The following is a 15,314-nucleotide window of genomic DNA, read 5'->3' on the forward strand; positions in this document are numbered from 1 at the left end:
TGTGAGTGTAGTGGCAATCACCAAGGAGTAGGTGATGGGGAAGATGAAAGATCTGGATAAATAACCAAGATCAGATGGACTATACACCAGATTCTGAAGGAGACAGACAAACAGATCGTGGAGGCACTGATGCTGATTTTTCAGGAATCGTTAGTCAGGGTAGGTCCCAGAGGACTGGAAAATGATTAAGGTAAGTGTTAAAGAGATGGAGGCAGAACAAACAAAAAAGTTAACCTGGCCTTGTTCATTGGTAAGATCTTAGAATTTATTATTAAGGATGAGATTGCAGAGTACTTGAAAGTGCGTAGTAAAATAGGTCTGAGTCAGCATTGCTTCGTCAAGGGGAGGATATGTTTGACAAATGTGTTAGAATATTTGGGGAAGTAACGAGAGACAAATGAGAACCCATGGTGTTGGGGCAAGTACTGGTGTGGATAGAGGATTGGCTGACTGGTAGAAGGCAGAGAGTAGAGATGAAGAGTCTTTTTAAGATGGCAGCCGGTGTCTTGTGGAGCTCTGCAGTGATGCGACCACAATATATATTAACAATATGGACAAGAAACTGAGGGCAATGTTGCTGACTTTGCAGATAAGTGGAGAGACAGTAGTGTTGAGAAAGTGGGGAGACTGCAGGATTTGGACATGCTGGGTGTGTGGGCAAAGAAGTGGCAGATGAATACGGATGCGGCAAACTGTGATATTATACATGTTGATAGGAAGAACAGAGGCATAGATTCTTTTTTAAATGGGGAAAAGCTTTTGAAGTCTGAAGCACCAAGGGTCTCAGGAGTCCTAGTTCAGGATTCTCTTAAAGTTAACACGCACGCTCACTTTGAACTTGGGAAGGCAATTATAATATTTCAAGATGGCTAAAATACAAGAGCAGAAACATACTGCTGAGGCTCAATAAGGCTCTGCTCAGACTGCATTTGGAATCTTGTGAGTGGTTTTAGACCTTGTATCTAAGAAAGGATATGCTGGCATTGAAGGGGGTCCAGAGGAAGTTTACAAGAATGAATCCTGGTATGAAGCGGTTGGAGGACTCTGGGTCTGAATGAGGGGGAACTGATTGCAACTTACAGATTACTGAGAGACCTGGATAGAGTGGAGGTAGCAGCAAAGTCTCAGACTCGAGGGCACAGTCTTAGAATATGGGATGACCTTTAGAACAGAGATGAGGTAGAATTTCTTCAATAGAGAGTGATTATCTGTGGAACTCAATGTTGTAGAGCGCTATGGAGTCCAAGTCATTGAGTGTATTGAAGACAGAGACAGATAGGTTCTTGATTAAGAAAGGGGATCAAGGTTATGGGGAGAAGGCAGAAGAATGAGAAACATATCAGCCATGATTGAATGTTGGAATAGACTCAGTGGGACAAATGGCCTAATTCTGTCCCTATGTCTTATGGTCTTAGACTCCTAATATATTTTATTCAATATAAAAACTGCATTATTAAGTGCTAGACCTCAAACTCTAAGTTTTAGTAACACACAAGCTTTATTCAACCAACTGTGGTATGATTTTAACATTCAAATTATATCAAAATCCTTTCTTAAAAATAAAAGATATATTGTGCTTTGCTAGAATATGCATTGAAATAAATTAAATAAATATTATTTAGTTATCCATAAAAACTGTGTGGTATTTTTACATAGTTGTACTTATGACCAAATGTGCATTCTATTCTTCTTGCCAAATCTGATTCAAACACTCAAAATTGAAAAAATAACTAGTTGATTAAGTAATGCAAATGAGTAAAATCATTGAACTATTTTGCACTGTGAGACTTGGTTAAGTGCTATAAGAAAGAGACCATCGAAGGGACAATGCACACCTCATACATCATGCTTACCTTTTTCAGGAACATGCTCTGCAACATCCAGAACAACACGCTGTCCATCGAGATTAGAGATAGGAACGCCAAGATCTAAAGCTTCTGATTCCCCATTCTACGAAATATAAACAACATAAAATAAGTATCTCAATATAAACTATGAACAAAAGAAGGGAAGGAAGTTAAAAGGAATATAGACAACATAGGAATGACAAAAAGAAAACTTGGTCTGAATGTGTCTTCTTGCCTTCCAGGCTCATGTGTTCACCCACAATTTTACATCCACTTTGCTATTTCAGCCCGACATTCCCTTGCTTAACAGACCAATATCCAGATGTTGCATTAGGCAGTAAAATTTACAAGTGTATTGTAATAAATCTATAGGCTAGCACAAACACCAATTTTCACCTTTCCTTGTCCAAAAGCTAAACTCTTACTGGTGAACAACACAGCTCTTTTATTCTTTTATTAAATTAACAGGCTCATAAACCACCCACTAAGGACACCGCAAAGCTAACCAAAAAGGAGAAGGGGAAATTAATTATCATTTGGAAGGGAGATAATGCACTCTATCTCCCGTGATGCCACTTATCCCAAAAAGGTTCAAGGGTGCTTGGGAACCCCATGTCCTCCTTTTTTAAGGACAGCCTGTTGCAGATGTAACCACAAAAAAGAGACAGGCATTCAGATGCTGGCGCACATGGAGGTGCACTGACCTGCTCTCTCACCTCAATATCATATGCACAAAGATCAGGAGAGTGGGAAAGCAAATAAAATAGATGTGTGACTTTCCACAGCCAATATATGCATTGTAGATGTACTGTACAGCACTACAGAACAAACAGTTGGCCTGGAAGCCTCAAGAAACCTTAACCTTTGATTGTACTGTACTGCTGCATGCAACATCCTCTACCACAGATCCTCAATGGATCTCTCCCACGAAGAGAGCTGTCACAAAGAGAAGAAGGCCAAGTTGTATCCAGGATAGATGAAGTGAAGAAGTGAAAAATGGGTGGTAGCAGCCCAAACAAGAACCCTCTGTTCCATGCTGAAGGACAAGATGGAATCTAACTATCTGTGTTGGAGATGGCCCTTGCCTGACACTTTTGTCACTAGGATACTCTGCAGATCTTGCTGCATTTGAACTTGAACCGATTTAGTACCAGAGATTGTTGCGAACATTGTGCAATCATATCATATATCCTCACTTCTGATCTTATGATGGAGGGAGGGTCATTGATGAAGTAGCTGAGATGGTTAGGCAAAGGCACAATCCTGACAAACTCGTACAGAGATATTCTGGAGCTGAGATGATTGATCTCCAATAACCACAACCACCACTTCATGCGAGACATGATTCCAAACAGCGGATAATTTTAGATTAGATTAGATTACTTACAGTGTGGAAACAGGCCCTTCGGCCCAACAAGTCCACACCGACCCGCCAAAGCGCAATCCACCCATACCCCTACATCTACCCCTTACCTAACACTACGGGCAATTTAGCATGGCCAATTCACCTGACTTGCACATCTTTGGACTGTGGGAGGAAACCGGAGCATCCGGAGGAAACCCACGCAGACACGGGGAGAATGTGCAAACTCAACACAGTCAGTCGCCTGAGGCGGGAATTGAACCCGGGTCTCTGGCGCTGTGAGGCAGCAGTGCTAACCATTGTGCCACCGTGCCGCCCACAATTTTTCCTATGATTCGCTTTGGCTCTAGTTTAACTTGCGTTCCTTGATGCCATAACTGTTTGAATTCAGCCTTCATATCAAGAGCATTCCTTCTCCTCTGCCAGTTTGCTTTAAGTTGGACAAGGCAAGCTTCTTGGGGGTTGTTATAGCTTTGCCTATTCAAACAAGTAGTGAGTACTCTATTACATTCTTGATTTGTATTTTGTTTGTGGTGAGGAGCTTTGGGGAGTCAGATAGCAAACCACAGACAGTTTCTAATTGCTCTCATCAAACATACATAGCTCATCCAATTCAGTTTGTGGTGCCCCACATCTGTAGGACATTGATAGTAGGGCATTTTGTACTCAGCAACGGAAAAGCCATTGGATGTAAGAAGAATTGTTGTTGATGGTAATTCTTGGCCCTTGTGTCATTTAGATATTTCTTTTGATTTTTTAGGGCTAGGCCTGGATGTTAACCAGGTCTTTTAGCCTGTGGCTTCATACTGGCTCCTTTACCCAGAATCCACTGACTTTGTTTTTAACATTCATTCGCAGGATTATGAGTATTCCTAACAAGGACTGAGTTTACTGCTCATGCATATCTCTGCATACAACTTAGAACATATGCCATTGCTATTGTAAGATTTTCTAGAAATTTATGGAATTCTGGTACCTTCTGCAACTGTTGTCAGAAAGTTGGTCCTTTTTTCTAAAAGCGGTTCCTTTTCTCAGGTATGCTGTGTCCTTGATGTTTTCCAGAGGGGTATTAAAACTGTCCATGCTCCAAAATGACTGGTTTGATACTGCTTGAATCCCAACCTCCCCATCAAACTAGCGGATAAAGGGGGGGGACTCATGACTCCACCCCCAATCCCCCCACCCTCACACACACTCCAATTACTGGCTCCGCCCTCACTCCCAGCTCCACACCCACACCAGATGTCAGCTCCCAGCCCTGCCAAGTTTTCACCATCCCTCCAGACCTTCCCCTCACTGAGGATGAACGATCAGTCCGCAGCAAAGGACTCACCTTCATCCCCCTCCTTCCACGCATCAATGAATTTAATACATGCCGTGACGTCGAACACTTCTTCTGCCGCCTCCGCGCTTACTTTCACAATAAGGACTCCCGCCCACCTTCTGAGGACCCCTTCGCCCACCTCCAACACACTGCATCCACCTGGATACCCCGCGCTGGCCTATTACCAACAGTCGCCGGGACATTAACCACCTCAACCTGTCTACCCCCCCTCCCCCACTCCAACCTCTCACCCTCACAATGCGCAGCCCTCCAATCCCTCTGCTCCAATCCCAACCTCACCATCAAGCCAGCAGATAAAGGGAGCGCAGTGTAGTCTGGCGCACTGACCCCCACACCGCTGAAGCCAAACGCCAACTCGAGGACACATCTTCCTACCGCCCCCTCGACCATGACCCCGCCCCCCATCACCAAACCATCATCTCCCAGACCATACACAACCTCACCACCTCAGGAGATCTCCCACCGACAGTTTTCAACCTCATAGTCCGGGAACCCCGCAATGACCGATTCCACCTCCTTCCCAAGATCCACAAGCCTGACCACCCCAGCCGACCCATTGTCTCAGCCAGCTCCTGCCCCACCGAACTGATTTCCACCGGTCTCGATACTGTCCTATTCCCCTCTAGTCCAGGAACTCCCCACATACATTCGCGTCACCACCCATGCCCTCCACCTCCTCCAAGACTTCCGTTTCCCCGGCCCCCAATGCCTCATGTTCACCTTGGACATTCAATCCCTCTACACCTCCATCCGCCACGACCAGGGCCTCCAAGCCCTCCATTTCTTCCTCTCCTGACGTCCCCACCAGTACCCTTCCACTGACACTCTCATTCGTTTGGCTGAACTGGTCCTCACCCTTAACGATTTCCCCTTCAAATCCTCCCACTTCCTCCAGACAAAAGGGGCACCCGCATGGGTCCCAGCTATGCCTGTCTCTTTGTTGGCTATGTAGAACAGTCCATCTTCCGTTGTTACACCAGTACCACTCCCCACCTCTTCCTCCGCTACATTGATGACTGGCATTGGCGCCACCTCTTGCTCCCGCGAGGAGGTTGAGCAGTTCATCAACTTCACCAACACATTCCACCCTGACCTTAAATTCACCTGGACCATCTCCAACACCTCCCACCCCTTCCTGGTCCCCTCCATCGACATCAATGACCACCGACTTAACACTAACATTTTTTTACAAACCCACCAACTCCCTCCCCCCTCCACCTATTGTACTCTTAGTTACCTTCTCCCCAGCTTCATCCCCTCCCATTTATCTCTCCACCTCGGAGGCTCCCTCCTGATGAAGGTCTTTTGCCCAAAACGTCGATTTTCCTGCTCCTCGGATGCTGCCTGACCTGCTGTGCTTTTCCAGCACCGTTCTAATCTAGACTCTGATCTCCAGCATCTGCAGTCCTCACTTTCACCACAGATATGAAAGAGTTTACTGAGAGGCCTTTTTGTTTATACATGAACAGGTGAGACTTTAGCCCTAATCATTCATGTTTTATAAGTAAGCTGTATAATGAAAGGAAAGTGGTCAGTCCTGGAGTGCACTGTGTGGAAACAGGCTGCTAGACTCTCTCTCCTTCTAATTTTGACCTCTATGCCTTTGTTTCATTTTTGTTGTGTTAAGGGGTCGGTTTATTTGCACTGTTGCATGTAATTAAGTCTAGTTTGGACTGAAAAAGTTCGGTAGGTATTCTTTACTCTGTTCTTTGTGTTTCATTCCGTAATTTTTGAATAAATGTTTTGTCTGTTTTAAAACCTGGTAACCTAGCTAATTTACTCCGGGTAATTTTCACTGTATACGTAACGAGACTAACAGCAAAGTTACGGTCTAGGCTACCTGCTTAAGAATGTTTTGAGTGGTCTGGCCTAGCCCATAACACTCTAAATCTTGCTGAAAAGTATTTTTCACAACTTCGCTCTTATATAAATCAATTACAATGTCCAATTTTCTGATTAACATTGCTTTGGCCAGCACTGTCACTTAAGACTGAACCAGAAGCCCACATGATTTTCTGTTCCAAGTCACTTTCTGGTAAACAGTTCTCCTTTTACTCTTTGATTTGCTTAGCTGAAGCAAAAATAATTGACCTCTGCATTCATTAGTCAGCTGGAGAGTTTCTTGTTAAATGTGTAGTGATTTTAATGAGGTCAGTCAGGTGCACCTCAGAATAAGAGCTTCCTGATTGGACCAGATTAACAGCCCCAATCAGTGAGCCCTGTCTGATGCAGAAGAACAGAACGGTCAGCCTTTGCTTGTCACTAGTTCATTGGCCATACAGGTGTCTTTGCTGGTGGTGAAATATTAATAAAGTGATTTTCACTAGGTGTTTTTCACTGTATCTTGCACCTGGATACATTCAAACATGGGTGCTGAGGACTATGAGCACTACTGCAGTATGGAGGGGGGAATAAATAAATAAAAGAAGAACAGAACTGTCAGACATCTTAGAAGAGAAAGCGAGGACTGGAGATCAGAGTCGAGAGTGGTGCTGGAAAAGCACAGCAGGTCAGGCAGCATCTGAGGAGCAGAAGAATCGACATTTCAGGCAAGAGCCCTTCATCAGGAAAGACTTGTGCCCAAAATGTTGATTCTCCTGCTCCTCGGATGCTACCTGACCTGCTGTGTTTTTCCCATCAGACATCTTGTTCACTCAGAGCTAGTTCTAAGGGAGTTGGATCAGTGCCAAGGACTCTCCACGTTTAAATAAAAGGGGACTTGGTGACAGGATACCAGCTTCTGTGGAGTTATTTCAGTGGTGACGAGAGTGGGACTAATTATGTAACCATGCAAATGCACCGACTAGCTGAAGCCTAATTGGACCTCAGTCAGGCACTTCAACTGGCTTTAGCTTTGGAGGAACCTGACCCAGTGCTAAAAAACCCCAGGGGAACTTAAACAAAAAAAGGTCTATATTCTTGGGCTTAGAGGGGGAGGGATGTAGCGATTGTAACAAGGGCAGCCAGGTGCACCTCTTAGAATATAACAGGTTTGCTAGAACTGTTGGGGAAGATTTAAAATAGGTTGGCTGGGGGTGTGGGGGTATCAGAGTGTCAAGTCAGAAGGTGAAGCAGTTGGTATAAAAGTAGATGCAACAAGCAGAGATTCTAAGGAAGGGTAGTTTAAAATGGCAAGAGGATGGGAGCCCAGGCAGAAAGGCAGAAGGAAACAATGCAGAGTCCAGAGCAAAAGTTAAAAGAAAGTAAAATTGGGTAACAGAATCATGCAAAAGACAGGGGGATTTCGAGATTCTAAAAGGACAATGAGTATAAGGGCACTTTATCTGAATGCCCTTAGTATTCAAAACAAAGTAAATTAACGTATTGTGCAAATTAGTACAAAGGGAATTTGTATTCAGTTGCCAGTACAGAAATGTGGTTGCAGTGTGTTGGTGACTGGGAATCAAATATCCAAGGATATCACGTGATTAGGAACGTAAGGAAGGTGGGGTCACACTCTTAATTAAGGATGAGATTAGGGCAATAGGGAGAGATGACATAGGATCTAAGGAGCAAAATGATGAATCCATTTGGGTGGAGATCAGGAATAGTCACTGGTGAGAATAGCCTATAGGTCACCCAATAATAATGCTACAGTGGCACAGGTGAGCAATCAATAAATATCTAACATTTGTAAGAATGGAATGGCAGTTGTCATGGGGGACTTTAACATGCACATTAATTGTCCAAATCAAATCAGTAGAGGCAATCTTGAACAGGAGTTCACAGAACGCATCTGTGAAAATTTTCTTGAACAGCATGTTACCGAACCTCTAAGGGAGCATGCAGTCCTAGATCTGGTCCTGTTTAATGAGATAGGTAAAATTAATGATCTTGTAGTTAATGATTCTCATGGAAAGAGTGATCAAAGTATGACTGAATTTTGGATACAAATGGAAGGTGAAATAGTATCATCTAAAGCCAGAGTGCTATGCTTAAACAAGGGAGACTATTATGGAATGAGGAAGGAGTTGGCTAAATTAGACTGGGAACACAAGTTACATGGTGGAATGGTTGAGGAACAGTGGAAGACTTTCAAAGAGATTTTTCACAGTGCTCAAGGAAAGTATATGGTGGTCAAAAACAAGAAGAGCCAGCCTTGGATAAACAATGAAGTAAAGGAAGGGATCCAATTAAATGCTCAGACTTACAAAGTAGCCAAGAGTAATGGAAAACAGGCGGATCGGGAAAACTTTAAAAAGCAACAAAGAACCATGAAGCAAGAAATAAAGAAACGAAAGATAGATTATGAATGCAAACCAGCACAGAATATAAAAACAGGTAGGAAAAGTTTTTATAAAACAGGAAAGGGTGGCTAAAGTGGATATAGGTCCCTTGCAGGAGGAGAAAGGGGAATTATTATTGGGTAATGCTGAAACGGCCGAGGCCTTGAATAACTATTTTGTGTCAGTCTTCACAGTGGAAGAGGTGCCTAACATGCCAGAGAATGATGTTAATGATATGAAGGGAGGTGAGGACCTCAATTCAATTGTTATCACTAAAGGGGTAGTGTTTGAGCAAACTTGAGGGCCCAAAGGTAGATAGGCCCCCTGGTGCTGATGGAATAAATCCCAGGATGCTGAAAGAAATAGCAGAGGTTTTAGTAGATGCATTTGTGGTAATTTACAAAAATTCACCAGACTCCAGGCAGGTCCTGGCTGACTGGAAGACAGCGAATGTCACACCACTGTTTAAAGAAAGGTGTAGGCATAAGGCAAGTAACTATAGGCCAGTCAGCTTAACATCTGTAGTCAGGAAAATGCTGGAGGCTATTGAAGAAGAAACAGTGAGACATCTGGATGGAAAGGGTTCCATCAGGCAGATGCAGCATGGATTCAGGAAGGGAAAGTCATGTTTGACAAACTTACTGGAGTTCCTTGAGGATGTAACAAGCATGGTGGATGGAGGGGAACAGGTGGATGTTGTATACTTGGATTTCCAGAAGAAGTTTGATAAGTTGCCATATAAAAGACTCATCCATAAGATAAGAATGCACGCAGTTGCAGGGAATTTACTACCATGGATAGAGGACTGGTTAACCAATAAAAAGCAGAGAGTTGGGATAAATGGATGTTTCTCTGGATGGAGATCATTGGTGAGTGGGGTGCCACAGGGGTTGGTGTTGGACCCACTGTTCATGATATATATAAATGATTTGGAAGAGGAGACCGAGTGTAACGTATCCAAGTTTGCTGATGACACCAAACTGAGTGGAAAGGCAAACTGTGCAGAGGATGTGGAGGGCCTGCAGACAGATTTAGATAGGTTAAGTGTGTGGGCAAGGGTCTGGCAGATGGAGTACAATTTTGGTAAATGTGAGGTTATCCACTTTGGAAGTAAAAATAGTAGGTCAGAGTAGTATTTAAATAGTGAAAGATTGCAGCATGCTGTTGTGCAGAGAGACTTAGGAGTGCTCAGACATGAATCGCTGGAAGTTGATTTGCAGATGCAACGGATAATCAAGAAGGCAAATGGAATATTGGCGTTCATTGCTAGCGGGACTGGATTTAAGAGCAGGGAGGTCCTGCTGCAATTGTACAAGGTGTTGGTGAAGCCGCATCTGGAATATTCTGCACGGCTCTGGTCTTCTTACTTGAAGAAAGATATACTGGCTTTGGAGGGGTGCAGAGGGGGTTCACCAAGTTGATTCCGGAGATGAGGGGTTTACCCAATGAGGACAGATTGAGCTGCCTGGGACTGAACTCGCTAGAATTTAAGATTGAGAGGGGATTTTATAGCAGCATAAATTATGGAAAAGATAGATATGATAGAGACAGGCAAGTTGTTTCCACTGGTGGGTGAGACAAGGAGTAGGAGACATGGCCTCAAGATTAGGGGGTGTACATTTAAGACATGAGGAGGAACTGTTTTCCCAAACAGTAGTGAATCTATGGAATTCTCTGCCCAATGAAGCAGTAGAGGTAGCTTAATTAAATGTATTCAAGACACAATTGGATGGGTTTTTGCATGGTAGGGGAATTAAAGGTTATGGGGATAATGCAGGTAGGAGGAGCTGAGATGATGGATAGATCAGCCGTGATCTTAATGAAGGGCGGAGCTGGCTTGATGGGCCAAATGGCCTCCTATTACTTTGAAACTATGTAGAAAATGAGTTCACTGATTGGGGCTGTTAATCTGGTCCAATCATGGTGCCCTGGCTGGCCAAACTGGCCATAAACAGGTCCAGGCAGCGGGCCGTGGGAGGGGTCGTTAGGGCCGACTGCCTGCCTCACTTCCGCGGTTACTTTAGGGCTCGGGTGTCCTTGGAGAAGGAGCACGCGGTGTCCACCATCATCCTGGAGTTGTTCAGGGAGAGGTGGGCGCCGCAGGGAGTGGAGTGCATTATTTCCCCCTCCAACTCTATTTTGATTTAGTCCCTGCCCTCCCCTTCACTGTTTGATCACACAGCATTGCTCTTTTTTGTGAAGGGCATTGCTTGTCACTGGCCACTCGGATGTTTTCCTTTATAAGAAGAAAAAAGAACAGGAATGCATCTCGGGGATCTGGGGTGGAGGGGGCTGCACGCAGCGGTCCCCTGCAACCGCAGATTGCGGTGGTTCACGGACTCTCAGTCCAATTGCTTGTTCTGTGGCGCTGTGGAGTCCGTGGACCACGTGTATATTGAGTGTAGGCGTTTGCACTCCCGTTTTGATTTTCTTAAAAACCTGCTCCTCTGCTTTTGGTTACACTTCAGTCCCACGCTCCTGATCTTCGGGCACCCGGTACGGAGGAGGGAGGGCAGGTCTGAAGACCTCCTCGTGGGTCTGCTCCTGGGCCTGGCCAAACTGGCCATCAACAGGTCCAGGCAGCGGGCCGTGGAGGGGATCGTTAGGGCCGACTGCTTGCCCCTCTTCCGCAGTTACGTTAGAGCCCGGGTGTCCTTGGAGAAGGAGCACGCGGTGTGCACAAACACCCTGGAGTTGTTCAGGGAGAGGTGGGTGCCGCAGGGAGTGGAGTGCATTATTTCTCCCTCAACTCTATTTTGATTTAGTCCCTGCCCTCCCCTTCACTGTTTGATCACACAGCATTGCCCTTTGATGTGAAGGGCACTGCTTGTCACTGGCCACCCGGGTGTTTTCCTATCTTTCTGGTGGTGAAAATTTAATAAAGATTCGTGCACCTTGTGTCTCTCACTGTGTCTCACACCTGCACACACACTATGGGTGCTGGGGAAAAAAAAGCACTACCGCAGTTAGGCAGTAGTGTGGGGAAAAAGAGCAAAAAAAAGGAAAAAAAATGACGAGGAATGCATTGCCTTTTGATGTGAAGGGCATCGCTTGTCACTGGCCACTTGGGTGTTTTCCTATCTTCCTGGTGGTGAAAATTTAATAAAGATTCGTGCACCTTGTGTCTCTCACTGTGTCTCACACCTGCACACACACCATGGGTGCTGGGGAAAAAAAAGCACTACCGCAGTTAGGCAGTAGTGTGGGGAAAAAGAGCAAAAAAAAGGAAGAAAAATGACGAGGAATGCATTGCCTTTTGATGTGAAGGGCATCGCTTGTCACTGGCCACTTGGGTGTTTTCCTATCTTCCTGGTGGTGAAAATTTAATAAAGATTCGTGCACCTTGTGTCTCTCACTGTGTCTCACACCTGCACACACACCATGGGTGCTGGGGAAAAAAAGCACTACCGCAGTTAGGCAGTAGTGTGGAAAAAAAAAGAACAGGAGTGTTAGATATCCTGTTCACTGTGAGGGAGCTGGACCAGTGTAGAAAGGACTCTCCTCTTGATGAAAGAAAAAAAGAAAAAAAAAAAGAACAGGAGTGTTAGATATCCTGTTCACTGTGAGGGAGCTGGACCAGTGTAGAAAGGACTCTCCTCTTGATGAAAGAAAAAAAGAAAAAAAAAAAGAACAGGAGTGTTAGATATCCTGCTCTCTCTGAGGGAGCTGGACCAGGGTGGGAAGGACTCTCCTCTTGATTGCTTCAGAAGGGGGAACTGATTCTGGGAAAAAAAAGAACAGGAATGCATTGCCTTTTAATGTGAAAGGCATCGCTTGTCACTGGCCACTCGGGTGTTTCCTTTCTTCCTAGAGGTAAGAGAACCCAGGAACTATAGTGCAGGACCATACCTTTGAGATTATCCATTAGGTGTGACATCTTGTTTGGATAAGGGTGAGGGCGGCAGGATGGATGAGCTAATTGACCATGGTGTTGTCTGATAGACAGTCATTCTCAAGTATCCGGACAAAGAAGGAATATAGGAAACTGTATAGTGAGGGGATTGACACTATTTTCTGCAGCTAGGAGAAAGTGAGGACTGCAGACGCTGGAGAGTCAGAGTCGAAAAGTGTGGCACTGGAAAAAGTACAGCAGGTCAGGCAGCATCTGAAGAGGAGAATCAACGTTTCGGGCATACACCTCATTCAAAATGTCGACTCTCCTGCTCCTTGGATGCTGCCTGACCTGCTGTGTTTTTTCCAGTGCCACACGTTTCGACTGTTCTCTGAATACCACTGACGCTCAGTAGCAGCAGAGTGTACTATCTATACGATGTACTGCAGAAATTCACCAAAGATCCTTAAACAAAACCTTCCAAACCCATGACCACCTCCATCTAGAAAGACAAGTGCAACAAGTACATAGAAACAGCACCACCTGCAAGTTCCCACCTAAATCACTCACCAACCTGACTTGGAAATACATCGCTGTTCCTTTACTGTCACTGAGTGAAAATCCTGGATTGCAGTAGGCAGATGGCAGCTCATCACCACCTTCTGAAGGGATGGACAATAAATGGTGGCCAGCCAGCAATGCCATGAATGAATTTTTAAAAAAGCAAAGACTGAGAGTCCCTAGAGCTGTGCTAGGTCTCAGTACATTTTCTTATGGCTACAGAGGGACCTGCAGTTAGAGGGGAGGATCCAGTCATTATGGGATTTTGTTTAAATCATTCATGACCAGCAGTTATTACCCAGAGGACAGTTATGAGTCAACCACATTGTTAGGTCTAGGGTCACATATAGATCCGACCAGATAAGAATGTCAAATTTCCTTCCCTAAAAAGAGATTAGTGAACTAGATGGGTTTTACCAGCAATTGACAGTAGTTGCATGGCTGCCATTAGGTCCCCTATCTATTACAAATTCTTATTGAATTATAATTGTGCCATTTTGCATGGGTGGGATTTCAACCCATATCCTGAAAATTTGGCCTGTGGTTCTGGACTCTGGAGTCTAGTAGCATTATCAATTAACCACTGGTTCCCCATATGGGTGTCAACAACATAGGCAGGACAAGAAGAAGTTCAGCAAAATCAGCATGAAGAGCTATGCAAAATAATATATTTATTTACATAAATCACTGCTATAACTTGGCTTTCTGAACTTGGGTCATCCCTCTCCACTGTGCTAACAGCATCATTAATTTACAGAGCCACCCTTCCATCTTTAAGCAGTACCTCAAAGGCAAAAATCTCTGGATTATCATCTGAGCTACATGCAAATTGGTATAGTCTCATAAGATTAGAATTTAGATAATGGGATGTGGGTATTGCTGGCTCGGCCAGCATTTATCATCCATGCCTAATTATCCTTGAACTGAATGACTTGCTAGGCCATTTCAGAGGCAGTTAAGAGTAAACCACATTGCTGTGGATCTGGAGTCTCATGCAGACTAGTGAACATAGTGAAAGCAGCTTTTCTTCCCTGAAAGACATCAGTGATCAAGATGGATTTTTACAATAACCAACAGTGTTTACATGGCTGCCATTAGGCTAGGTTTTAATACCAAGTTGCTATTGACTTCTAATTGTACCTTCATGGTATTCCAAGCAATGTCACCAGAACATTCACCTGGGGTTTTGGATAATTAGTCCACTGATATTACCACTATGCTCAAAAACTACTGTAGCAGAAATAGTTTCCAGTTGGGGGGCAGTGGCATTAATACTGGAGAAAATGCGGGCTGCACCATTGGGATGGTCTACATCTGAAGTATGCTGGGCCCAATATTCAAGCAAGTCACAGAACGAAGGAAAGAGAAAAAGTTTTAAATTATATAGTAAGGGCAAACGATCAAACTTGGGAAGATTTGGTTAATCAAAAGAGGAGACAAGGCAAGTAAGAAAGATGTTAATAGGAATGATAAATAGATTTTGACAGGAAGGGGGAGCATACAAATCTAAGAATAAGAAACAAATATGAAAAATGTTACATAAATAATAAAAGGACAAAACTAAAATCTCAGTTTCTTAATGCGAATAGCATTTGCAACAAATAGATGAACTGATAGTGCAAATAGAAATAAATGAGCATAATGAGATAGCCATTACAGAGACATAGCTGCAGGAATGAAATCAGATAGGAAGGAAAGGAAGCTAGGAAAAGATAGAGAGGTGGCTTTGTTAACTAATTATAGCATTAGCACAATGAATAAGGATCACCTAAGTTCAGGAAACCAGAATATAGCAATGGTTTCTATAAATAGAGAAAGGATAAGTCACTTGTGAGTGTGGTGTGCAACCCTCCTTACAGTAAGGACCATAAGGCATAGGAGTGGAAGTAAGGCCATTCAGCCTATCGAGTCCATTCCACCATTTAATCAATGCCACTTACCCGCACTCTCCCCATATCCCTCAATTTCTTGTGAGATTCCTTGTCAGTAACCACATGTTAAGATGGAATATAAAGGAGAAAATGAAAAGGGTTGGTCAGATTAGTACGTTGATAATTATGGGGATTTACTTTTACACATCCAGGCAACTAGAGACGGTCAATAATGCTGGCTCAGTCAGTGATGCCCACATCCCATGAAT

The 15,314-nt window shown here is 44.0% G+C and overlaps 1 protein-coding gene across 3 annotated transcripts in view; it reads right to left on the reverse strand.

Annotated features, from left to right (window-relative positions):
• Positions 1 to 15,314, reverse strand: part of rgs12b (regulator of G protein signaling 12b) — a 280,716-nt gene that overhangs the window by 78,310 nt on the left and 187,092 nt on the right. For 2 of the 3 annotated variants that reach the window (XM_087974213.1, XM_043703699.2), the window contains exons 14-15: positions 15,115 to 15,153; positions 1,854 to 1,950 (exon numbers count right to left, since the gene is read on the reverse strand). In XM_087974213.1, the coding sequence (XP_087830339.1) occupies positions 1,854 to 1,950; positions 15,115 to 15,153 (136 nt within the window). The remainder of the gene's footprint in view (positions 1 to 1,853; positions 1,951 to 15,114; positions 15,154 to 15,314) is intronic. The other variant, XM_087974225.1, reaches the window with a different exon arrangement.

The sequence above is a fragment of the Chiloscyllium plagiosum genome, unplaced genomic scaffold (genome assembly GCF_037043375.1).
Source record: "Chiloscyllium plagiosum isolate Xiang-an unplaced genomic scaffold, Cpla_swu_hap1 HiC_scaffold_2, whole genome shotgun sequence".
Taxonomy (NCBI): Eukaryota; Metazoa; Chordata; class Chondrichthyes; order Orectolobiformes; family Hemiscylliidae; genus Chiloscyllium; species Chiloscyllium plagiosum.